Source organism: Haliotis rubra, unplaced genomic scaffold (genome assembly GCF_003918875.1).
Source record: "Haliotis rubra isolate DU_JTF1 unplaced genomic scaffold, ASM391887v1 Scf156, whole genome shotgun sequence".
NCBI lineage: Eukaryota > Metazoa > Mollusca > Gastropoda > Lepetellida > Haliotidae > Haliotis > Haliotis rubra.
Window position 1 is genome coordinate 895,095 of NW_025765514.1, and position 26,258 is coordinate 921,352.

Genomic DNA, 26,258 nt, shown 5'->3' on the forward strand with positions numbered 1-26,258 from the left:
CAGAGATACGTAACATGTCATCAGAGATAAGTAACATGTCATCAGAGATACGTAACATGTCATCAGAGATAAGTAACATGTCATCAGAGATAAGTAACATGTCATCAGTGATACGTAACATGTCATCAGAGATACGTAACATGTCATCAGAGATACGTAACATGTCATCAGAGATACGTAACATAGCATCCGCGACATACCCTACCAAACCTCTGAGTCATAATGCTTGTCAATTTATCAGAGCAGCTCCTACTACAAGCAAAACGTGTGGTTAGAACAATATCTGTACCCCATCGAGTAATAATAACCGAGACATAAAACGTTAACACCAGCCATTAGTCAGGTGTCGGCAACACGAACTTGGGAAATGGAGTAAGGATAGCGATTGCTGTTCTCTGAACATGTTTAAAGAAAAGATGCAATTTGTGTTGACTGTAAAATGTCTCAGAGGTGAGGTGAGGTGAAATTGGATTTAACGTCGTGCTTGAGAATATTTCGCTCATATGACGACGTGCATGCGTGTGTATGTGTAAGTGCGGCTGCTTGTACTAGCCCAGACTGAAGCTGGTTTTATAGTGCTAGCCCACTGAGATACCATGCCGCAGTGAAGCACGAATACCCCACTCAGACACATTATACTGACTCCGAGCCAACCAGTCCTTGTTGTACCCATTAATGCCGAGCGCCAGGCAGGGACCAAGAAGTACCATATTTTAACGTCTTTTGGTATGACGCGGTCGGGGATCGAACCCGTGACCTTCCGCTCTCCGGGCTGACGCTCTAACCACTACACCACGGAGGCGGTCAAAATGTCTCAGAGAATAAGTTCAAGATGACTACTACTTTAAGCAAATGCCAATGGGTCAGTAGGTAGCAGACTGAAGGGGAGGTTGTTCCCTTGTTACGCCAGAGACGAGTTCTGTTTCTCACAATGCGGCAATGTGTATACCATTGTGCATCAGCTGTGTGCCCATAGTTAGAATATTGCGTAAGTACTATGAACAAACCAAACATACAAACCAACGGGCGTGCCAGTATCACATCGTCAATAGCAACCATTGAGGACATCTTGACCTCGTCACTGGCGTGAATGAATCTGTACGATGGATATCTATTGCCACATATACACTCTGCACCATCACACAACTTAACCTAACGATATCGGTAAAAATACACAAGTAAGCAAATAATGAGAATGGTTATTTCAATCTGAAAAAATGGGATAGTAACTTGATCACTTTACGGTACTTTAACCAGTAACCATACCAGCGAGATAGAGTCCACTATTGCGGTTGCAGCGCCCTCTAGCGGCAGGTGCAGAGTAGGCCTGCGATCACCCCAGACAACTCCGGAAGGACGTAGAAGAGCGATACTCCCTTTGTTGGGGCAACCTTCCTACCGATCTGAGCAATACGATCATAACAAATTGAGTTTCGAAGATGCAAGGCTTCGTTTCTACAGCTAATTTACGTCGTTATTAGTCTAGATAGCGTCGTTAGCATTTGATTTGATGTGTGTTTTATTACTGTCATCAACGCGTCTGTAATGATGACGCTAAATGGATTATGTTCTAATCAACCACACGACGTAACAGGCGGGAGTCGTTCTGACCCTAAGTGAAATTCATCAACATCTAGCTCGCCCATCGTTATCCTCTCATCTAGCCGGATAGAACGGCTTTTTGCACTTAATGGGTATCGATCTGAGGTTTCGAAAACGATCGTCTTCACCTACTGAATGCTGATCTCTATATAAGCGTAGAATGGTCTTGATGAGATGGAAAATCTACAAGTTAAGGAATGAAACGAGTTGACGAGCCCTTAATTCTCCCTTATGATGTAACCAGAGCGTCTCTCGACCAGGGGACATCTCAAGGGGCACCTGGAGAATAGTGTGTAATTACCCCCATCTGTACTCTTGTATAGATGACTGGGTAACTTTGACTTAATGTTGCTTTGACAACTATTTTAGTTATATTATAGGGTGCCATTTTGATGTGGTAGAAAGCCCATTAATGGCATAGATGGCGATTACCATGGGAAAAGGAAGAGCGACAAAAGCCTTTCCAGAATCATAGGGAATATGTTCTAAAAGAGTCCTCTGAAGTCAATTGTTTACCTGACATATACGAGAACAGATGGTACGAAGGTAAGATGGGTATAGATTAGATTAATACTCATGGTCGGAGAAAGTCCAGATTCGAATCAGCGTATCATTGTACAAGCAAGGGAGGCAACTTTCAACAGAGAGTTAGATGACAGATCCTCCCATGCCCAAACGTAAATAACACTTCCAGGGGTTGCATTACATCACCCATACTCAGTACTATCTATTACACATGACGTCCTTTGTATCTAAGAGTAACATTATCCACAATAACATGACCCTGGTTATAAGCCATCATGAATGACGTCATGCTATTGTTCTTGCAGTTTATTCTGAGCCAGGAATTTACATTTTAAACAAGCAAAGCTGACGAAACCAGATATCCCTACAAAAAAACAAAGACATCATCAAAGTCAGGTCAAATCGGGCGAATGTGTTGTTAAAACTTCTTGGGGTCAACAGATTCTCTCAGTTTCCCCATTACATAATTCTACGCGAATGAAGAGCATTTGCACATTCATGAGCCAGGGCAGGAGATGTAGCCAAAATCCCATCGGTGTAACAATGCCAGCGCTATTTCTGTACTTGTATGCCTCAAATGTTGTTCAACTTCTCACAAATATTCCATGAACAGTTATCCGGCCTGAACGGCCGTGGTGTACAGTATTATTGATCTCTGACAGCGACTCAATACCGAGATCGACGTTTCAGGACGCTGTGAACCTTTGATTATGAAACGAATTCCATCAAACGACTTCGTGTTCAAACTCTGGAAGAGTTATCAATCTTGTTATTGACATCAAACGGAAACAATACCCCATTCACCGATGAAAAGTTTTCTTTTAACCATAGGCAGACCCAAAACATTAGTTTGGAGCTACACTAGAATTCAATGGTTGGCCATCTGTTGATTTGTTAAGGCAAAATAATTTAAGAATATTTATGAATGAATTGCCAAGTCATTTGAACGAGTCGATGGAGTCTCAAAACCAGCTACAGGTCTTACAGGACTATTTCAAAAGCCCAAAGTTAAAATCATTTAAAATGTCAAAAATTTATAAGGGTGAAAGAAAAATCAACGTAGTGCAAAAAGATCGAGCAAAGATTTTGACAGCTCTTGAGATTACAGGATCCCGGCGGAAGAATTTATAACGAAGTAGTCCCACCGGAAATTGAGCTGCCCGCGGCTTGAGAACGGGTGAAGAGCCGGGCGTCCGGAACTGGTCGATCTGATGGACATTAAGCTTGTGACAGGGGGCCTTTTAACTACCAGAACGCTTATCACCGACTATAAAAGCTGTTATCTGTGATTTGCAAACAATTAAAGTAATTGTTCGACCTTGAGTACGAGGACGCGGGCAGGTTTGCTGTAAGGTTTTAATGCTGTAACCAAGGGTGTGTAGATTTCACGACAAACACAACACTCTAACTTAATCCTTCCACCCTCGAAATAGTGTACAATCTTTATATTTTACACATTATTCTTTATTTGATATAGTCACTCATTTCTCCAGGAAAAGTTACTATTCGTGTTGGGAGCGGTGGGGTAGCCTAGTGGTTAAAGCGTTCGCTTGTCACACCGAAGACCCGGGTTCGATTCCCCACATGCATACAATGATTGAAATTTATTTCTGGTGTCCCCGCCGCGATGTTCTGGAATATTGCTAAAGGCGGCGTAAAACTAAACACACTCACTCATTTTCGTCTTGAGTAATGCTGCCATTGAATCGATTATCAATTACTGTTTCGGTTTTACATTCAGAGTGCGAGTGTGTGTCGGTGTCGTGGAGTGAGTGACTGACTGTGTGGACGGAAGAGTACTGAATGTAGGGATGTACTGGATGAAGCACTAGTATTACTGCCAACATAGCCCTGACAGAGATCCAAGGTTAACGAGAATCCGAGACTTAACCCGAGATAAGCAGACTGTGTTTAAGACAAAGGTCACCATTTTATGTTCACATCAAGTATGGTATCAGACGATGTGATCGAGTGGTACGGAGCACAACTAAGAATACCCACAATACATGCAAAATACAACTCCAGCAAAACCAATTCCAGTCTGTTGCTACGGAAACTATATGTTGTTATTGATTGGAGAGAGAGACAGATTTAGACAAATGTTTAGGTTATATACGTGAAGTAAACAGTGTTTGATTAGTGATATACAACATGTTCAAACATGTATGTGTTTGAGGCAATGCTGATATGGAAGAATAGTTCAATCGGTTTAGGTGAGAAAAGATATTTCTTCGATACGGAAATAACGCTTCAGTTCCTATATCTGAATTCTGTTTGCGATGACACCTAATAGAGATACAGGGGTTCAGGAGCAGTTAAAGACCAACCGATATGCCATTGACATTAGTATTGAATGAATATCGCTTTTAGCAATATTCCAGCGATATCACGGCGGGGGACCCCAGAAATGGGCTTCACACACTGAACCATTGTGAGGAATCAAACCCGGGCCTTCGGCGTGACGAGCGAACGCTATAACCTCTAGGCCCTTAAAATTAGTAAGGATGCGATATTGCTTTATATTAACAAAGTAATATAGTAATATAAAAATAATATACTCAGACAAATCTCTAAATGATACTTGGTAAAAAATCACCTGATGTTAATCCAAAGGAAGGTCGGTACTCACGTTTTTCGAGGCAGCGTTGAGCTTGGCGGCGTGGCGAGGATCGACAGCAGGTGCAGACAGGACTGAAACAACACAGCAATGTTGTTATGACATATATAACTATAGTTTTGTTACACAAGACCAACAACACAGCAATGTTTTTATGACATATATAACTATAGTTTTGTTACACAAGACCAACAACACAGCAATGTTGTTATGACATATATAACTATAGTTTTGTTACACAGGACTGAAACAACACAGCAATGTTGTTATGACATATATAACTATAGTTTTGTTACACAAGACCAACAACACAGCAATGTTTTTATGACATATATAACTATAGTTTTGTTACACAAGACCAACAACACAGCAATGTTGTTATGACATATATAACTATAGTTTTGTTACACAGGACTGAAACAACACAGCAATGTTGTTATGACATATATAACTATAGTTTTGTTACACAAGACCAACAACACTGCAATGTTGTTATGACATATATCACCAGAGCCTAAACCAGAAATGAAAAACACAGAAACGTCTGTTGAATATATGTTTCAAACTTCAGTTGGTAACCTGTACCGTAATGTCGTTGTTTCCATGTAGACTTCGGCTAATTATGTCTGAAGGTATTTACAATGTATAAATTATACAATATATAACATTCACGATAAAGCGTTTCCATTAGGCGTAAAAGGCAAATGACTGAAAACTATAGAATGGGTAGCTAAAACAGAGATGACACCGGGTGTTCGCGAATAGGGTAAGCAAGTGATGTCCCATTGGTAGCACCATGCAGTCACACAAATTGCCTACAAACGCAATTGGTTGTAGCCTAACGCAGCACAGCATTAGTCTTGCAATGTAACGGCGGGCTGTAAACAAATCAGACAATCAAGTGATTACACGTTGTAACATCCATAACACGTGTTGTCCTTGGGAAATATGGTTTTACTAAAAACAAAGAAACCTGTGAAAACACAAGTTATAACACATTGTTACATCAAAAACACGTGTTGTGCTTGTGAAAGATGGCTTTCTTAAGGACAGAGAAACCGTTTGAAAACACAATTCATAACACGTTGTAACAGCAATAACACGTGTTGTCCCAGGAAAGTATGGCTTTACTAAGTACAAAAAAACTGCGAAAACATATAATTTATTATGAGACTGGGCAGTAAATACAAATGCTGTTCAATGTGACGGCAACGGTGTTGGCAACGTCGGCCTGTAAATAGTCTGTGTGTCGAATAGACCAGCTAGTGACCAGACGGACGGGATTAACAATGACCCTCTCTATTGGGTCATGATGACTCCATGTGAACGAATTCTGGTCAAACCTGACATTGGAGTTTTAAACTTGTTTCGACTCGTGTTGATATATTTGGCTTAAAATGACCCGACGGAGAAATTCTAAATGTTTCATGCACAGATCTAGATTTAAAAGGGACGAGGAGTTTGACTGGTTTAAGTGAGTGAGTGAGTTTAGGTTAACGCCACACTCAGCAATATTCCAGCTATATGGCGGCTGTAATATAATATATGTCTGTAAATAATCGGTACCCCACCAGACAAGCCAGTGATCAACAGCATGAGCATCGATCTACGCCACTGGCATACGACGACGTGCGTCAACCAAATCAGCGAGCCCGACCACCCGATCCTGTTAGTCGCCTCTTACGACAAGCATGGGCTCTAGTTCATGTTGATAAACTTGTACCGTTGAATCAGTGTAAGGGAAGTGGCTGTATGACATTTTTTATCGATATCAGATGAAAGATATAGGCTTTTAAATTGAACTTCCTGGGCCCTGCTTTGATTTTGTAAATCCACGCAGAATTTCCTATTTATTTTGCTAAAAAAACATATCAGATTGGATATGAGTTTAGTTAGTGCCCACAGGGATGCTTATTTCTTGTCTAAAGACCCATCCCCTTAATTTCACATAGATGTTATCTCTTTGGATATTAATTGTCTCTGCCATCACGACAAAGGACGGCCCACAGGCATGTGACCGTTAAACTGGTCTCGCGGAGCAGGTGCTCTCTTCAGCCCCTGTCAGCTTCATCAGAGAAACTCATTTACAAACACGCCACACTGCTTCTGTATTCCCGTGGCACGCTTACAAAACACTAATGGTTCCTTTAATCCGATTGTGGAGATGGATCATGGACATTTTGTTTCTTATCCTGTAATTTGACGGCAGACGTTTTTATCGTGTTACAGTGATTTCCATTCTTTACACATACAAGCTGAGCTTCTGTTCACCATTGTCGACCGACGGATTGCGGGACTTTAAGTGTATTGGCTTTTATGAGACTTTACTTGCAGTATCAGCTGATGGATAAAACAATGAAATAAAATTGATACTGTGTCCCAAAGGTGCTTTTGACATCCTATATTTCATCAAACGGAACGTTAATCAAATCTGTTTTATGGCACACGCGAGTGTAATTCGATAGTGGTGACGTTGTATTTGGTCGTCATCTTCTCTGATATCCCGTATGATACTGCTATGGCGTCGGTGTAGGCGTTGGTGTCGGTGTCGATTTTGGAGTCGGTGTTGGTGTCGATGTTATTGTCGGTGTCGGCGTATGTTCTGATATGTTATTACACATATGATTATATTTATACTTATGATTATGCAACTCGGAATCTTTCATTGTTTTTGTACTTATGTCGTATCAGATACGTATTGAGTAAACACATCTCGAGACACAACATCTTAACACACACAATTAAAATCAATCAATCCATTCACAAATATTCGAAATCTGATAAAATGGGAACACCCCGCGCTCAACTAATCAAACGAGATGCCTTTTTGACTGTCCTTGTAAGTCGAAAGATACTACTGTTAATCTGAATCTATTGTGACCCGTGAAGATCCGGGTTAGAAATGATCTTCAGCAACCCATTCTTGTCGTAAGAGGCTACTAACGGGATCGGGTGGTCAGGCTCGCTGACTTGGTAGACAAATGCCGTCGTATCCCAATTGCGTAGATCGATGCTCATGCTGTTGATCACTGTATTGTCTGGTCCAGACTTGATTATTTACAGACCGCCGCCATATAGCTGGAATATTGCTGAGTGCGGCGTAAAACTAAACTCACTCACTGAGTCCATTGGGCACCACAAATACGCATGAACAGAGGTCAACGAGAGAAACTCATACCTTGCCCCAGATGCACCAGCAGATCAAACATGTCCTACATATTCAAGTAGTTTAAATGATCGTAAGATAATCACACATTCATCGACCAAATGCAAACCATGAAAAATGATCGCGTAAATGCAACCGATCAAGACAAGGTCTAAAACTTGGTCTCCTTCAAAGACAGAACCCAGTTCTTTGTTCAATGGCGAATTACTCTTCAATAACTGTACTCAAGGACTCGTGAACCTATAACTTCGCGGTCGATGACAAAGTAGCAATCCTTGAACCAGAGCCGCATATATTGTATATGATTAATACGAAGGGACATATAGTTTTACAATATCCAAATGATCTTGCCTTCGGGGAGGAAGCACTTCATTAATACCATATATAACGGGCTCTTTGACCCGCCTGGCCGGGAGTGACGTCCCTGCTGACGTCGCGTGGTTGACAGTAATGAAGATGCGCGCGGCACGTCAGGCGCGATGACGTGTCTACTGGAACCGAAGACATTGCGCGCCACGGTGTGGGGAGCGATAAAGCCGACATTTGATTATAGAACTCGTCTGAGTGGTTCTGCAGACATTCATGAGATATTGAGATATATGAGACGTTTGATTTTGAAAATGTTATGAATATACAAAAGTAAGTTGTTCCATGTGTTCTTGAATGTGAATACGGGGAATAAAACATTGAAACTACAATATAGAGTATAATGTGATCGGATTTTGTGTGAGTGAGTGAGTTGGGTTTTACGCCACTTTGAACATTATTTCAGATAAATCACCTTTTCAATTTTGGTGTAACCCATGAGAACGGGTATAGTCCTGACTGACCTAGAAACACCCGATCACCGAACACCCCATCATCGGAACCTGGCGTAACCAAGGGACGCAACTCTGCAAAGTGACTTAAATAACTTAAACGACGGGACCACCGTTTTCCGTTTTGTAAGAGAATATATGTAGTTTCAAATAGGGGGGCCGTATGCAGCAATGCTGTACCGGGAATCAGTCATGCTCTTGCGATTTGAAACTTCTTAAAGTTGAACAATGAAAGTTAACTATTTCTAAAATTAATTAAAATGAATTATGACTCATGGTTTCAACGTTTTGAATGATTTGTACACATGCGTCAAACCAACCCTTAAAACACGCAAATACGTTCTTTGTATAGCGCTATACATGATGGTTCCTGTGTTTGAGTTTTGTCTCAGCAGGAACCGTTGTACAATCACGAACTCGTCAAACCAAACAGTTCTCATCCAGTAGAACATTTGCATGGAAAATTAAGGTCAGTTTGCAGAAGCACTCTCGAGCATCTCGCATTACACAAACATAGAGGAAAAGCCTTTCGAGCACTTAACTGTACACGGGGCAATATTCCTTCTTTGGATCTCGCCATGATACTTTAACGTATTGCTATCAATTCCTTTGTCAACTTGGCTGTACAACAAAAGCAGATTATGCGCCCAATCTTCTCCAGCACATGTCTGTGCCTTGTTTGATATAACGCCATACAGCAAACATCCCACATCCTACATCCTTATGCCCTACACGATACAACATCGTATACGAACATAAACATCCCACATCTTTGTGCCTCACTCGATATAACCGCACACAACCAAACATCCCACATCTTTGTGCCTCACTCGATATAACCGCACACAACCAAACATCCCACATCTTTGTGCCTCACTCGATATAACCGCACACAACCAAACATCCCACATCTTTGTGCCTCACTCGATATAACCGCACACAACCAAACATCCCACATCTTTGTGCCTCACTCGATATAACCGCACACAACCAAACATCCCACATCTTTGTGCCTCACTCGATATAACCGCACACAACCAAACATCCCACATCTTTGTGCCTCACTCGATATAACCGCACACAACCAAACATCCCACATCTTTGTGCCCTACTCGATATAACCGCACACAACCAAACATCCCACATCTTTGTGCCCTACTCGATATAGCGCCATGCAGGCAAATCCCACATCTTTGTGCCCTACTCGACATAACGTCATTCACGCAAACATCCCACATCTTTGTGCCCTACTCGACATAACGTCATACACGCAAACATCCCTGTGCCCTATGCGATATAACCAACATATACAGGCAGGACCAGTGTTAACAGTGTGGAGTAAACCTCTGGGTGATTGCATTGAAAGGAAGCTTGGCAATGGAAGCAATTACCGCCGTGCTCTGCCTGCGTGTAGTGATAGCTGGGGCTGTGGTTATTTCAATATTGAAGTTGGTTCCACAGAGGGCTGGGGTAATTTGGGGGTTGGACGGCAGCGAGGATCACGTGACGACTTTGATCGAATAATATTTCTTGATGAGCGATCGTAATATACTTCAGATTGTGTTTATGATGGTGATTAATTAGATAACGGTATTTAGGTAATGAACGAAAATAGTCCTGATGTGAAGATAGGTCATCATCATCATCGCCATGGACATCGTCGTCGTCATCGTCATCATCATCGTCGTCGTCATCAACATCATCATCATCAACACTGTCACAGTCGCCATCATCAGTATCTTCACGGGGCGGTGGGGTAGCCAAGTGGTTAAAGCGTTGGCTCGTCACGCTGAAGACCCGGGTTCGAATTCCCACAAGGGTACAATGTGTGAAGCCCATTTCTGGTGTTCCCCGCCGTGATGTTGCTGGAATATTGCTAAAAGGGGCGTAAAACCAAACTCAGTCAGTCAGTATCATCACTATCATCATTCTCATAATGAACATACATCATCGACGTCGACAACATCGCCATCATCATAGCTGTAGTAGCAGCAGTTTTCATTGTGAGGGCAATTCATGAACTGAAGCACAGTCTCGGAGGCAATTGCTTCACAAGCCAAGTCCTAATAAGCACCATTACCTCAAAGCCGGTATTGATTATATATGGATTAAATCCGATAACAAGACCAATTGACATACACAGGCTTCCTTTTGTTGCTGGACCCATGGAATACATATCTTGGCAGCCTTATAATTGTATTTCCGTCAGATCGGCCGGGGTTCAAGTACAAGGTCGGCCGTGCGTAACCAACACAAGACCTGCTTCTTGAGAACTCCAAACAGCCAATCTTACCGGAGCGGTAGTTTCTATGACGTCCTATTTGGTTTATAATGGAACCAATTCTAAGACTGTTAGCATTGATCCGAGAACGGCCCTTATCTGATATTGGAATAAAATTGGTATTATTTATAGTCTGGGTGACAGCAATCACGGCTGTAATTGTGATGCCGGACACTTCCAATATTGCAGGTGTGTTCCTCAAGTCTGAAGACCATGGGTTAATTATACAGGGCTATTAGACTCTGCTCATATCGTATGTTAAATACCCTGAGTTGGCCTTGCATAACGCAAAAATATTCTGGTTATAAAACTATATGTGGGAGACTCGTAAGTGAGTGAGTGAGTTTAGTTTTACGCCGTTTTTAGCATTATTCCAGCAATATCACGGCGGGGGACACCAGAAATGGGCTTCAAACATTGTGTCCATGTGGGCATCGAACACGGCTCTTCGGCGTGACGAGCGAACGCTTTAACCACTAGGCTACACCACCGCCCCTCGGAGACTCGTGAAGAACTTCCACGGTGATGAGATGAAGAGGGACTTCCTTCAATACGAGTTTGTGTCATTTTCTCAGTGTATCGTTGCAGGGACTCGTAATGCACAATGGCACAGATTTACTGTTCACTGCTCACCAAACCTCCAGACATCATTCATCTGATGTATTTATCAGGTTAATCATTGGGCGCAGAAAGATTATGTTAGTATTTTTTCTTGCCTGGTAATCAGTGTTTAAATATTTCGAATTCAAAGTGCTCCAGCTAACATATTGAAAATGACATTTTCATGACTGTAAATGAATGAGACGCTGTCACATACCCAGCCCTAGATATGACAAAGCGCCTATACAAATCGCATCAGCCATGTTTGCTCTTAAACAACCCACATGATTGCATTTTGCCGTTGGCTGGAAACAGTTGCTTGGCTTTTCAGCCACAACATATCACGGTTGTTTCATATGGCTAGGGAGGACTAGAAGTATTAACCACAATCTGTCATTTCATGAAACAGCCTCTATTGCCCTTTAGAAATCCCTACAACTTTCAGGTGCCAACATATACTCTAGTCTAATTTCTTCATTGAAACGTATGGTCAATGTCCAGCTTATCGTAAGCCACACGTCCACGCATGTCCGCAATAGCCGCACAACTTTGCATTCCCAAAACACATGTGATATATTTTCTATTTTTATCTTACAAAAGTCACGTCCTCATCACTGAGATGGTACATTTGTTTCTCCAAATAGACAAGATCGTGATAAATGATCAAGCATGGTACAAAAGTACAAAAAGCAACCCACTGCTAACAAACCAGGGGAAAACCTGTCAAGTCCATGCAAGTTTTGTATAGAAACAGTGCTAGATCCAGTGCTTGTGGTCTGATACTTTTTACGGGCGTTAACGTTTGGTTTATGCCTGTGGAAGGAAGGACATTAATGTGTACATGGCATCGACTTGTCTCTACAGAGATTCTGTAAAACGCTTCCAGCATATCATGTGTTGTATGTGGATGGGATCAGCTGAAGTAGGTGATGTTATTGTATGGGATCGTTATTGATTCTTAATCCACATCTGTATTGAAGTAGTAGATGTGTTGCATAATGGATGTGTTTTCATTAAATAGTTGTAATATTTCGCCTTACATTGGACTAGGTACGTGTGCATCCGTACGGGTAGTGCATCCATCTCTCTCTCTCTCTCTCTCTCTCTCTCTCTCTCTCTCTCTCTCTCTCTCTCTCTCTCTCTCTCTCTCTCACACACACACACACACACTCAGGGCACGTGCACGCATACACTGGGACATGCACGCCCGCGCACGCACACACTCACACACCAAGGCCCACACCTGGGGCGCACACTTACACGCATCTGGAAAACACAAATATATACATCGGTCACACTACGTTAGTTCAGCCCGTGGAATCGTTTAGCATGTCGATATGGGGAGGATACATTAGACATTCCAACTCTCCTTGTTAACACCATCGAGAAGACCTTCCGGAAAGAAGGCAACTACAGCCAAAACCGTTAACAGAAACAACACAAATTATGTTTAAATGTTTTAAAACTATTCGATCATTTCAGAGGCAAAACTGACACTGTTAATCTTGAAAATACCCCCTCTATCTGTCTCTCGTATCTACAAGCAGCAAACCCTTGGATATACTGCACTCAACATTGGTAGGTTGCATGTACGGACAGCGATATGCATCTAATCTTTGTTCATCGACTCAACAACGTGATCCAAGCAATAATGTTGTCTCAGCGGGACCCGATCAATCACTGACTGCTTTAGATGGAGAAATTCTCCCTGTAATGACTCCTGTCACTGTAATGGAACTATAGCCCTGGTTTCACGATTATTCATTTGGACACGAAGAAAGATTATCTAACGTTCGGTGCATCTGCTCCTGCGGCTAAATTTGAATATTAAACGTCCATGTCAGGGAATAATAAGTCTCGTTTATCTGCCGGAACAGATTCCATGTGGCGTTACGTCAAAACACTGGTGATATTAGTGACGACAGTAGATGTCCTCGAAAATGGTAAGCTTGTCTTTGCTAGGGACACGATGTTCAGACCAACACGTTTGTATGTGTACCATGAAAACCTTTTCATTCCGGCCGACGTCTGTCAAGGTCGCTACAGACAATAGCAGTGGACATTACTCAGGGTCAGTAATACGTTAAAGGTCACATGCAACCAAAACATCAAACATAATTAAAACACAATTATCACTTATTCATGACATATAATATACATTGCTGGTTACGAAAAAGTATATAAACAAAATTATAAGCGTACAATCGCAAATCGAAAGTGCAAAATTGTGTACTTGGGTTTACTTCCCAAGAAACGAAGCAGCCGGGATACCGAACCCAGTCAGAGCGGGTGGGTGTGCACTCAAGTGTAACGGCTGGTTCATTTGCAGATGCCTTCACGGCTAATTGTGCGTATATATATAGACAGATGTTGGGTTTTGTAAATACATGCTCATTTTTTGTGTATAACATTTTGCAATCAACAGACATCAGAACATGTCATGTGTTCAAGTATCACACCTGCCTGTCTGTGTAATTACATAATGTGACAGAGACGGAACTCGGGCCATAAATCAATGCATTTTGTTTATGGTGTATAGCCTGATTGGTGTTAAGTTCAAATTATATATATATATATTTATTTCCGGTACTGAAAGGCCACAGGCCTGTAGTACAATGCATTTATAAATCAATATTTACACGCACGGATAATATACATGAAGAAGGGAAAATAATCAACTTTAGGTTACATTGTGTTCTGAGATATATTCTGTCCTAAACAACATGGCATAGTAAACAAACATGGACAAGTTTTGAAGTATAGTATGGGTTTTGTTATTCAACAATGCTGAGAATTTATAAAGGTTTGGATGGGCACAATAATATTTCTTAATATACAACTTTCTGATGGAATTATAAGCAGGGCAAATTAAAAGAAAATGATATTCATCTTCTATTTGGTTAAGATCACATAGTTTGCAAGTTCTATTTTCTTTTTGACATTTTTAAATCTTCCACTTTCGATAGATAAATCACGTGAAGAACATCTCAATCTGCTTAACGCTATCCTATACTTTTTACGTTTAGACATGAAAGATAAGTTTCGGAGTCAAAAGTACATTTAAACACCTTATAATACAGACATTTACTGGAAAGTGATATCTTTTCAAACCATTCTTGCAAGTAGATATCTTTTAATCTTTGTGTTAGTTCTAAAATAAACTTACCCTCAGAATCAACATACTGATCGTTCCATACAAAACCAAACCCTTTCGAGAATAGAAAATGTCTAACAGCAGAAACCCAATTTGTGTGTCCATTTTTATCGAATAGCATCATCATATTGTAACATTTCTAAGTTCTAAGTTCAAATTGCATGTGGTCAGTGATAGCAGCTGTGTATTGAATATTGTCATTAGCAGACAGGCAGGCAGACACACAGGTGTCAATAAAACAAGACATTGAGTTTTGTCTGTGACAACGACATATCTATATCACAGTTAGAAATTGTGTCAACGCTAAATAATGACATTGCTTTTAAGTATCGAACTGAGAAAGTGTCTCGGTAAGAAGAACGTGTGGTGAAATAGACAAATGAAATTATATAAACAGTTAATTTACTGTCATAACATATAAAAAGCTCGCGCCTGTGAGATATCAACAAAACATTAGAAAAATAGCTCACACCAAAGCCTTCACTGAGTATTCACCCGACAACCCGCTTCCAAGCTGCGCGAACCTATTTACTTGCGCACGTGCTATGAGCGCAGCCCAGCTGTTGAAACCCGTTTTCCCCAGAAAAGTCTGGGGAAAATTAGTGAAACGTTTGAACTCCGATTTCGCGCGGTTTTTTTCATCGTGTTATTTTTCAACTTTATAAGTTGAATTTGCATTTTTGACGATTTGTTTCGGTATGTCCATACCGAAGGTATCAGAATCTGCAAAGTTGTGTTTTACGTTGCATGTGACCTTTAACTTTGAACTTCATACTCCGTTCGATACTGTATCGTCTGTATTAAAGGAGTTCAACTGTTTAATGTAACTTATAGGGAGTGTCTCTACTGAAGCTAAAGAGCGGGTAGTTTTTTCATGTAAATGAGGCTTGGACAAATCCGCAGCCCATGAAAACATGTACGCACGAACGCAAGCACACACACACACACACTCTATCTTTCTCTCTCTCTCTCACACTCTCTCTCTCTCTCTCTCTCTCTCACACACACACACACACACACACACACACACACACACACACACATACATACATACATACACACATTCATGCGCGTGCTGGTTGATGCACGCTGCTATGTAAGTGCAACAAAAACGAATGATTGGTAATCAAAACAATTTCCCCCGTAAGCCACTAATCTGAAAGTCTCGGCCATGTCTGGAAATATACATTCATTACCATACCTCGGGATACTAACTGTGAGCGTACATCTGTAACTTCGGTTAAAAATTCGTTTCAGAAATAGTCGCAGTTGCAAGTGCCACCATTAAAGCGTAAAGTGCAGGTGGAGGCTCAGTCTAGCTGAATATCAGTGTTGACTGAAACTGCGTTTCTGTCTATTTTATTAAAGTAGATTAAATCTGGCTTAAAGCCGTGTTGAACTCAACAAGACAGTATGCCATCCGCGTATTGTGTCATTGTAGGTTTTCTTAGGCTGCTAATGGTGTTAACACAAACATATACCTCACTTGTGAGGCTTTTAACACGGCGCAGTCCAGGCCATCACACGTTACATTTAATGATGATGATACATTTATGTCTACGTGTGTCTAGGATGTGATTAGTTGCAATATGAGCAAAGGTTTCAGCTTTTTTTAGTGAAAGTGAGGGGACAGCCAAACTTCTCAAACTTCTAGTCATCGTGATCCTTCACGTTTAACCTGCGTGTAAGGGGAGACAAGGGATTACTGAATCAAGCCACTATGTATCCACCCTGGCACCAAGTACGAATTCAGCCCACTGGGTTTTATCAATTTAATTTAAGAAATTAAAAGATTAAAGATCTAAGGTGGCGAGTAGGGTAACAAAGAGGAGATTAGCTTATCACGTGTTAGTTCAACGTAAGAGAAAATACAAAGTGATATCCATTTTCGACGTTTCCACAAACAAACAAAACAAAATACACGGTTATGGTGAGGGCAGATCGACGAATCTTCGATCCCGTGATAATCGAATTCTGGCACTTCTAAGGTACATGACTCTTACCAGCCTTACTATGCCTTAACCCTTTTCCCGGTCCTAATTCTGATATACAGATTCATTTAACATATTTTGCATGTTTGGGGGATCAAATACAAAATATAAATCCTGGTATGGCTGATCTTAAAATAAATAAACACGATATGACAAATCAGAAATAATCAACTATTCTAGATAGCTCAATTTAAAACCCTTTTCAAAATCATATTAAATCTCTGCAAAATCTATTGAACGGTTGTGACGATATTATAAACATCTGTCTACAAGTCCCGCAGGTAGGATCTTTTACAAACACGTCCAAAGTCTTGGCAATCATCACGTGTTGACCGGTGCATAGAATGGTATTGCTGGGTGGGTGTTTCGAAATACGTCTTGCTTAAAAATCCGGGTTATTTTGTCTGTAACATGAGTTTTGAAGAAAGGGCTTTTTTTCAAATCAGATAATGCAGAGCGTCTACGATTAATAACAAGGTGACATGGGAATGGTTCAGGGTTTGTTTATTGTTGCGTGTGGGAAGGGGGCATTACAAAAATATTATATAGAAATATCAACTGAGACCTTTTGAGTACCTAAATATGATGCTAATTATTAGTCGTATATGTCTACTGAGTTTTTACCATCTTAGTCATTTCTATTTATGAAATGTAAAAGCCTTTAACATTTCAGAGTATTGATTGAATCTAGACCCTAGATTATCAACAAACGTATAGGCATCTAAATGTAAAGTATGAACCGTCAACGCAAAGGAATAATACAAATTAAATAGCCGATTCAAAAGGTAGAGGCAAAATAAGCTGTGAAAATTATATAATTAGATCACTGAAAATCAGTGATTGTACCGAGTGATCATAAAAAGGCAAGCACACATTGCTGTTGAGATATAGCCCGCAAAAACACCAATTTGATTAAATACAATAAGTGTGTGCTTGTCGGAAGCGAACTTTCCTGCTATGCAGCGCTGGTCCCGTTACAAACGTCACTAACCACTTACAGACCAGAAGTGAGTGAGTATGGTTTTACGCCGCTTTTAGCAATATTCCAGCAACATCCTGGTTAGGGGACACCAGAAATGGGATTCACAAAGTGTAGCTTACACATGTGGGGAATCGAACCCGGGCCTTCAGAGTGACGAGCGGACACAACCATTAGGCTACCCCACCGCCCCCTTACAGACCAGAAGGTACAGTGACTCGAAAAAACCTATTCAGAGATTCTGGTTATTGCGACAATAACCAAAATCTCTGATACCACTTACACATAAGTATTGCACATGCCCAGTAATCAGATGAACGCGTTAGTGACATTACTCAACATAGTTCCCGCTATTGTCGGACAGTAAGCAATATAACCCTTCCTGCCATCTGCTAAAAGCAGAGTCCTTTGAACGAATCCGGCTGAGCTGGTGTTTGAATCAGCTTTAATCAGAAATAATGCTTTTGTAACCGGTTTTTAAATCATTTCTTAATATTAGTCGTTTACTTTTTATGGTCATAAAGAACGACAAAAACACAGAAAAAAATTACAGCTTCATCCTTCCTCTAAATTACTCGTCGAAGGAACTAATCGATTCTTGTAATATCGTATCATTCTAAACTGCTAAAGTTTTCGATTCCTACAATCTTTCCACAAATACACTAATTCCTTAACTCCAGACTCGAATGTTTTCATAAACATTGGAAAAATGAAATAAACGAAAGGTTAAACGTATCATATGCAAGTGATCTGAATTTAAATTTATTTGGTTTCATGATTAATGAAATTCATTTAGAAAAGTCGAAACTCACTCCTTGTTAGTGAAACAAAAAACTGAAATAATGATTAATTCCTGTGGTAAACACGACACTTCAAGCAAGCGTTCTTCGATAGCAGAGAGTGGTGCTGAACCTCAAGATGCACTTGACTATAACGGTACATGAAGCCAGGGTTATAGCACAGCGAATGAGGAACCCTATATCCTTGACATTTATTGAACATATGGAAAACATGGTATTTTATAGCCTCTGATTCAGTATAATAAGGAGCCAGCCTCCTCAGCTTCATGTTTACTGATAATAAACAGATTTATGGTTTTTACCTGAAGGTGATGTTTTATCACTAACGTTAATCAACGAAGAACGTCAGAGAGTAACACAGTTATACCCTTCATGTTAAATGCAATAATGTAGAATCTCCTCCATGTCTGATGCAGTTAGTACTGATACTTCGGTTACTAATTGATGTGACTGATAAATGAGTGAGTGAGTGAGTGAGTTGAGTTTTGCGCCGCACTCAGCAATATTCCAGCTATATGGTGGCGGTCTGCAAATAATCGAGTCTGGACCAGACAATCCAGTGATCAACAGAATGAGCATCGATCTGCGAAATTGAGAACTGATGACATGTGTCAACCACGTCAGCAAGCCTGACCATTGAATTTGCATTGAATATTATCTTAATTTGTTGCTTTAATTTGAAACCTTTGTTCACCCAACAGTCATATCTATCCTTAATCTCCCTTGAAATAAAACGTATTTGTCTGATCAAACAATTTCTTTAAAGATGCTTTCTTATAACTATCATCATCTGCATTAAAACATAGCAATTAGTACAATCTATAAGGAAGTGGGTGTGTTTGAATTTTAAATATAAACAACAAATCCCTTACCACAGGCTAGCACACCACTGACGGGTAAAAACAGTGTATGATTCCGATTTTATTATGAGTATATAATTATGAATCACTATGAAATAGTAACGACACCGGGTGTCATTTCAGGTGTCATTCAGCTGTCACTCACTATGTGAATGTAACTGAAGGTAAAACATCAGCGATAATTTACCACCGGTATAAGAATTTTCTCCTAAAACACAATCCATTGCACGATTCAAACTATTTCACGAGCATCAGTTAATGAATTACACAAACATTTAAAAGACATGGCAATATTCTCTTATCGTGTTTCTAAAATCTGACCTTGACTTCACTAGTATTGTTATTAACAACAGTGCTGACTGACAGTCATGAATATTCATGGCACAATAGCTATGCTTAGGTTCATGAATAGTCATGAGACAGTGACCGTGCTGGTGTGAATGTCTGTACCCGTGGGGTTCCTCCTGGGAGTCGACACATACGTCATAAGTAAATGAATAACGTTATCGACCCACTAAGTGCATGGTGTTTTTTTACATGCTGAGACGCGCGTTTTTTATTATGAATTGTTGTCAACAACATGGATAATATATTATTTACCAACATTAATCCAAATACGTTTGTACACACGCAGATATAATTAAAAGAACATTTAAGGTAATATATTCCAAATATAGAAACCTTTAAGAGAAACAATGATAGAATTACAATCTGGATGACGTCATAGTCGAAGACAAAAAACACCAATGAGTCATTGGGTGTATTTAGAAACCTCTCAATGTCTATCAACAATATATCAATAACAAGAAGAAACATAAGGCATGTCAAAACAACAAAACGATAAATAGCAAATCGAAGAGTATAATTTCAGTACATTTTTAGCTTCAAGACATCTAGCGATTGGATGCAGTAAAACGCAATGAGGAAAGATGCCACGTGAGTTAGATGACATTATGGCTGAAATCCTGTGACAAAACATGACACCTCGACTGTATCCTGGAATATACAGAGTCTATTGTAGACTGTTTCCCATTGATTGTTGTAAGGCCGTCACACAAAAGATCCAAGTACTGTATATATTATTCAGATGTTATTCTCGGCGCACTGAACTGGCACAGAATCACACTCAGTGATAAGACTACTCAGTGCTTCAAGAACAAGTTCATCGTCAGCCAGACCACATAGCTCCAAACAACACCAAACCAGATTAAATTAATTGAATTTGCTTTCTGCTGAATTAAAAAGAAAATAATAGTCCTAAAACCAATAATCTACATCCTCTGATATCATTTGATATCAAAACGTCTTTATAAGAACTTTTTGTGAAAGTAGTAAAGATATATATACATTCCTCTTTAGGAAAGAAGATTCGAATTCGAAGAACAAAGAATTCATTCTTTCTGTGAGGTGATGGACATTACTGGAAAAGAATCAGAAAACTTGAAGTTGTACAAGTACACTTATCCACTGATATTCCATCATTTGATATCAAAACGTCTTTATAAGAACTTTTTTGTGACAGTAGTAAAGATATATATACATTCCTCTTTAGGAAAGAAGATTCGAATTCGAAGAATAAAGAAATTCATTCTTTCTGTGAGGTGATGGACATTACTGGAAAAGAATCAGAAAACTTGAAGTTGTACAAGTACACTTATCCACTGATATTCCATCATTTGATATCAAAACGTCTTTATAAGAACTTTTTTGTGACAGTAGTAAAGATATATATACATTCCTCTTTAGGAAAGAAGATTCGAATTCGAAGAATAAAGAAATTCATTCTTTCTGTGAGGTGATGGACATTACTGGAAAAGAAATTCAGAGAACTTGAAGTTGTACAAGTACACTTTTCCTTCTAATGTGTAGATATAATGGACCTTCGCAGCATATATATGTAAAGAATGCGAACGGTCTAAATACACATTGCCACGATATATCACTGACTGAGACCATATCTGAACAAATTCATTTCGAATTTTATAGTAAAGCTTACTTTTGAAGGTTGAGAAAAAGAAGTAGCAAAAATATAACATTTTTCAATTTTTAAGAGTATCAAAGCACATGGAAGTGGGAAGAACCAACATCAGGCACTAGACATTATCGCTGTATCTGATCAAACTCAGCTACCACTATCCAATTAAAAACATTGGTTTCTAGGTTGGAAAGAAGGGGATGTTATCGTTGTTATCACCCAGAGATCACACATCCTCATCCCATTCTGTAGAAGCTGGGCCCACAAAGCGATCGACCCACTAAGCAATCTGAGCCCTAAATGATAATAAAACCCACGTTCTGTCAAAAGTTGAAGCTGTAAAATCGCACTGTGGAACGGAGCTCTGGAACTATAGCATTAGAAAGGAAAGCACGTCACAAACTACCCTTCAATAGTAGCTGAGATCATGGGGTGGATCACTGAGGTTTTTTTGACTGAACTGGAGAACGGATTAATATAGATCTATAAGTGTCTCGCGGGATTGTGTAAATGCGGGTTTATTTGGAGAGCAAATGGACCACTTAACGTCCAGATTAGCTTATTACTTCTCCGTGATTACATTAAGTACAACAGACTGACTTCATAACGCCATACGTCATGACACACGAGAACAATACCGCATGTTTACATATTTACATACCGCACCGGGTGTTTTCAACAGTCGCCTACGTACATGCATCTTTTAATATACTGTAAAGAGCTGCTAAGTCAAGTTACTCCGTACCGTTTGGAGGACTGAACGATGGAGCTCAATAATGTAATTTCGAAATAGCTTTTGAAGAGTGATAACGATTAGTGTTTCTATATTAGGAAGTCACACAACAGGTCAACAACGTGATTCCAGACAGCTTATATTTAGAAAAGGTGATAAAAATCACCTATTTCTAGCACGAATGAGCATGTATTATATAATATGTGTTCCAAACATGTAGTGTATGTGCATTAGAGTCCTGCAGTTTCACATAATAACCGTTGTTAAAACGTCTTGGTATTACATTTGTCACTATTATTGGTGGAAAGCATTCTGTGAAGACATCTCAGTACACGCAAGATCGTTAAATAGAAAAGTTGCATTGATTTCATACTTGCCTAATACTCTACAATAACAACAACAATGATGATGATGATGATATTTGAAGCAGTTAAAAAGTCGACTTTGTAATATCTTTATAAGAATTCATAATAAAGACAACAGCCAGTATCCACAAGGAAATACTCTTCAATAACTTAACAATTTGTCAGTCTGCATTATGACGCGATTGAAAAAACCCGAGTTTTTACAGAAAACGTACTTTTAATGACAAGAAAAATACATAGTTTACCTAGGTAAAGAAACCCGGGTATACTCGTATTGGATAAATAATTTTGTCCAGGACTTCATCCCGTTTGTGTCCATTATTTATTTCATAGGCTGCATATGTTTAAATGTTGAGATCAAACCTACATTGAAAATCAATCAATCAATCAATGCTTTATTGCACAAAAGTCCATAGGCCCATATACAATAGAGTTACATGTATATATCAATATAGGAATATACATAGTTTGAACAAAAATATAATTCAATTAACAAAACGAAGATCGGCGTAAGATTAAAGCATTTTGTGTATATAAGGCAATATGAAATTGGGCTGTAGGATTTCTGCAAGATAACAGCTTCTTAAAATTATGTGTGGATATGAAATTAGATGTAGGGAAATAGCATACGTCAGTAGTTACACTGACGAACAAAAGAAAGTAACACTGTGTCGGTGACTTGTAAGTCATAATCAAAACGCTTTTTAAAATATTTACCTTTTCTTTTACAAGAATATCCCAAAGCGCCAAGTGGGTATTTAGTTTAGTTCCCGATTTTCAAAAATATAATAATTCTACAGGCAGCGAACGAGACATCTCCACGATCAGTTTTGCTGCTAATAAGTTGTAAATCTATAGGAAAAAATGCTGGAACCATTTGTCAGGCCCAGTGAGAAATCAGTCTATTTAAAACCCGATTTCTAAGAACTGTTGAAAGCTGGTAATGATTGATTACATCAGGTTGTGTAATTGAGCAACACATTTCAAGCATAGCGCTGTCATTTGAATCTGTGGAAATTAGACCCTAATTACTTTTGCTATAGGTGATGATTACTTGTGTTACGTTAATGTTTGGTTAGTGGGCACAGAGTAATAATGTTTGGTTAGAGGATGAAAGAAATAATGATTGATTAGTGCATACAATGTACTAACGTTTGGTTAGAGGATGAAAAAAGAAAGTTTGGTTAGAACATACGATTTAATAACGTTTTGTTAGAGGTTAAAAAAAGAATAATATTTGATAAGAGAATACAATGTTATAACGTTTGGTTGGAGGGCACCAATTAGAGGCCGCTTGTTAGTTTAGTTAGGAGATCAATCAATATTACCTGTGGATGTAACCAAATAACTAAATTTGGAACCGAAAGCACACACAAACTAAGTGTGGCACTGTATATGCTTAAACATATTTTTTAGAAGTCGTTGTACTTAACTCGCACTTAAGATGGGTTTTGAAAAAATATAGCTTTGCAAGATTTCGTTGTACACCGCGTTGTTACCATGGTAAGTTCACTGCCAGCAATACTGACTGACTGACTGAGTTTGGTTTTACGCCGCTTTCAGCAATATTCCAGCAACATCACGGCGGGGGACACCAGAAATGGGCTTCACACATTGTACCCATGTGGGGATTCGAACCCGGGTGTTCGGAGTGACGAGCCAACGCTTTAACCACTAGGCTACCCCACCGCCCCACTGCCAGCAATAAGAGTCTACATACACCTAAGATACATAACAGCATGGATCGGTTATACCATCAGAATACACACCACCCACAGGTGCATTACATGACATTGATTCTTGGTAGCACACTGTTTCCATGGTCTCTAGAAATAATACTCACAAAGTATTAATCTCTACGATTTAAAAAACATTCTTGATAGTTGTATTTTAAAAGTTTAACGATGCCCTACGGTACTCCAGCCATTTGAGAGCAACCTGTAATTAATCTAGTCTGGACAGACAAACCATTGATTAATATTTCCAGTCTCTGTGGGGAACCTAGACTCACAGTCAAGCATGGCACCATAACTCGGTACCACAGGCATAGTACACTTGTGTGATGGGTGATATTCTCATTTGGGCTAGTTACACGGTTGGTATTGATCCTGTTGTATAGTCACTGTAGCTATAGAGCGAGCATTTCGTCTTCACCGCGTTCATTTGGGTCTATTCTCTGTACATTGTGATGATATTTATATCTGGCGCAATCTCACATTGACAGGCATATTATAACAGATGACATTGTAGGAAAATAGGCAAGTTGTATTTTAATATCAATCAAACAATTGATGGCATTCAGACCAGAATCCAACAAATTTGGTAAAATTACAAGAAGAGATGGCATGTGTACCACAGGCATTTATAAGAACCTAGACACACAATCAACCATGGCACCATAACTTGGTGCCACAGGCATAGTACACTTGTGTTATGGGTTTATTCTCATTTGGGCCGGTTCTACATGGTTGATATTGATTTGATTGTGTAACCACTGTAGCCATAGAGCAAGCCTTGCGTCTTCACCGCGTTCATTCGGGTCTAACTCTCTGTATACACGGTGTATATTGTGATGATATTTATATCTTCATGATATAAGATATATTCATCATCTTACGTCATGATATGACAGATTCAACATCTGATACCATTTTGTTACAAATGTCATGAGATATATATTGTCTTCCGTCATAATGTTATAATGCCACAATGGTATAAATGATATAACGTACATAGTCTTATGTCATAATGGTATATATATCAAGAGATATACATTGACTTACGTCATAATGTTATAATTTTCATGAAATATACATCGTTTTACGTCATAATGGTATAAATGATATAACATACATCGCCTTACGTCATAATGGTATAAATGCCATGCGAAATATGAATGACATGACGGTATAAGTGTCATGACATCCATCATATTAAGCCAATATAGTACGATGTACCACTTTCTGTATCGCCAGACATAAACACAACTATTGTCATGTCACATGACATGCTAATTAAACAAAACATTTCTATCTGAATTACCCAGAGCAAGGAAATCAGATACTTGTTTTCCATGCAATGAAACGTATAATGTATGGTTCCACTGACATGGAACTCATTATTAATCAAATTATTAATCATACATCGACCTGCATTGTATCAATCACAAAAGAATGGTTCTCAAACAGCCTCCCTGAACATGCAACATGAAACTAGCATGCATTTTGAATGAATGATCAACACGTGCTTATATTGGCTAGATAAATTCATGGTATATTTCAGTTGTCCCGAAACTGGGCCAGACTTGTTTTAAAACTCACCGGTTTGTGCACAACACACAAGAGCTAGGACAGTGGTCAGCTGCATGGTTGTCTACTGCAGGCACCACGTACAATATCTCCGTAGTCAACGCCGTGGACTGTTGTTGCTGCTGTTGCTGGAATTACTCCGCCAGATACTCACTGTCGGGAGAATGGACGATGTAACATAGCTCATACAGCAGAGTGATGGGGATCCCACGACAACCATTGGACTCACAGATCGGACGAGTCTATTATCAAAGGGGCTTAGGCCTGGTGCCAGTTATAATTATTGCTAATTCAATTCAAGATGGCCAAGTAAATCGACATCGATTTTGAAGCAAATCATCCAATGTGTATGAATGAAGTCTGCATGACATCGTTTCTGGTAATGGACAATGAATGTGGTTCTATCGACCAGTCTGAGTTTTCTCTCACCGCGGCAACCATAATGAACTCGTCTGTCGGTACTATATGGATCGATTACACCGTT

The 26,258-nt window shown here is 39.5% G+C and overlaps 1 protein-coding gene across 1 annotated transcript in view; it reads right to left on the reverse strand.

Moving 5' to 3' along the window:
* LOC124270945 overlaps positions 1 to 25,982 on the reverse strand; it is a 45,391-nt gene extending 19,409 nt beyond the window's left edge. The window contains exons 1-2 of the mRNA XM_046706010.1: positions 25,787 to 25,982; positions 4,757 to 4,818 (exon numbers count right to left, since the gene is read on the reverse strand). Coding sequence (XP_046561966.1) covers positions 4,757 to 4,818; positions 25,787 to 25,832 — 108 coding nt within the window. The 5' untranslated portion in view covers positions 25,833 to 25,982. The remainder of the gene's footprint in view (positions 1 to 4,756; positions 4,819 to 25,786) is intronic.
* Between the last annotated feature and the right edge of the window lie 276 nt (positions 25,983 to 26,258).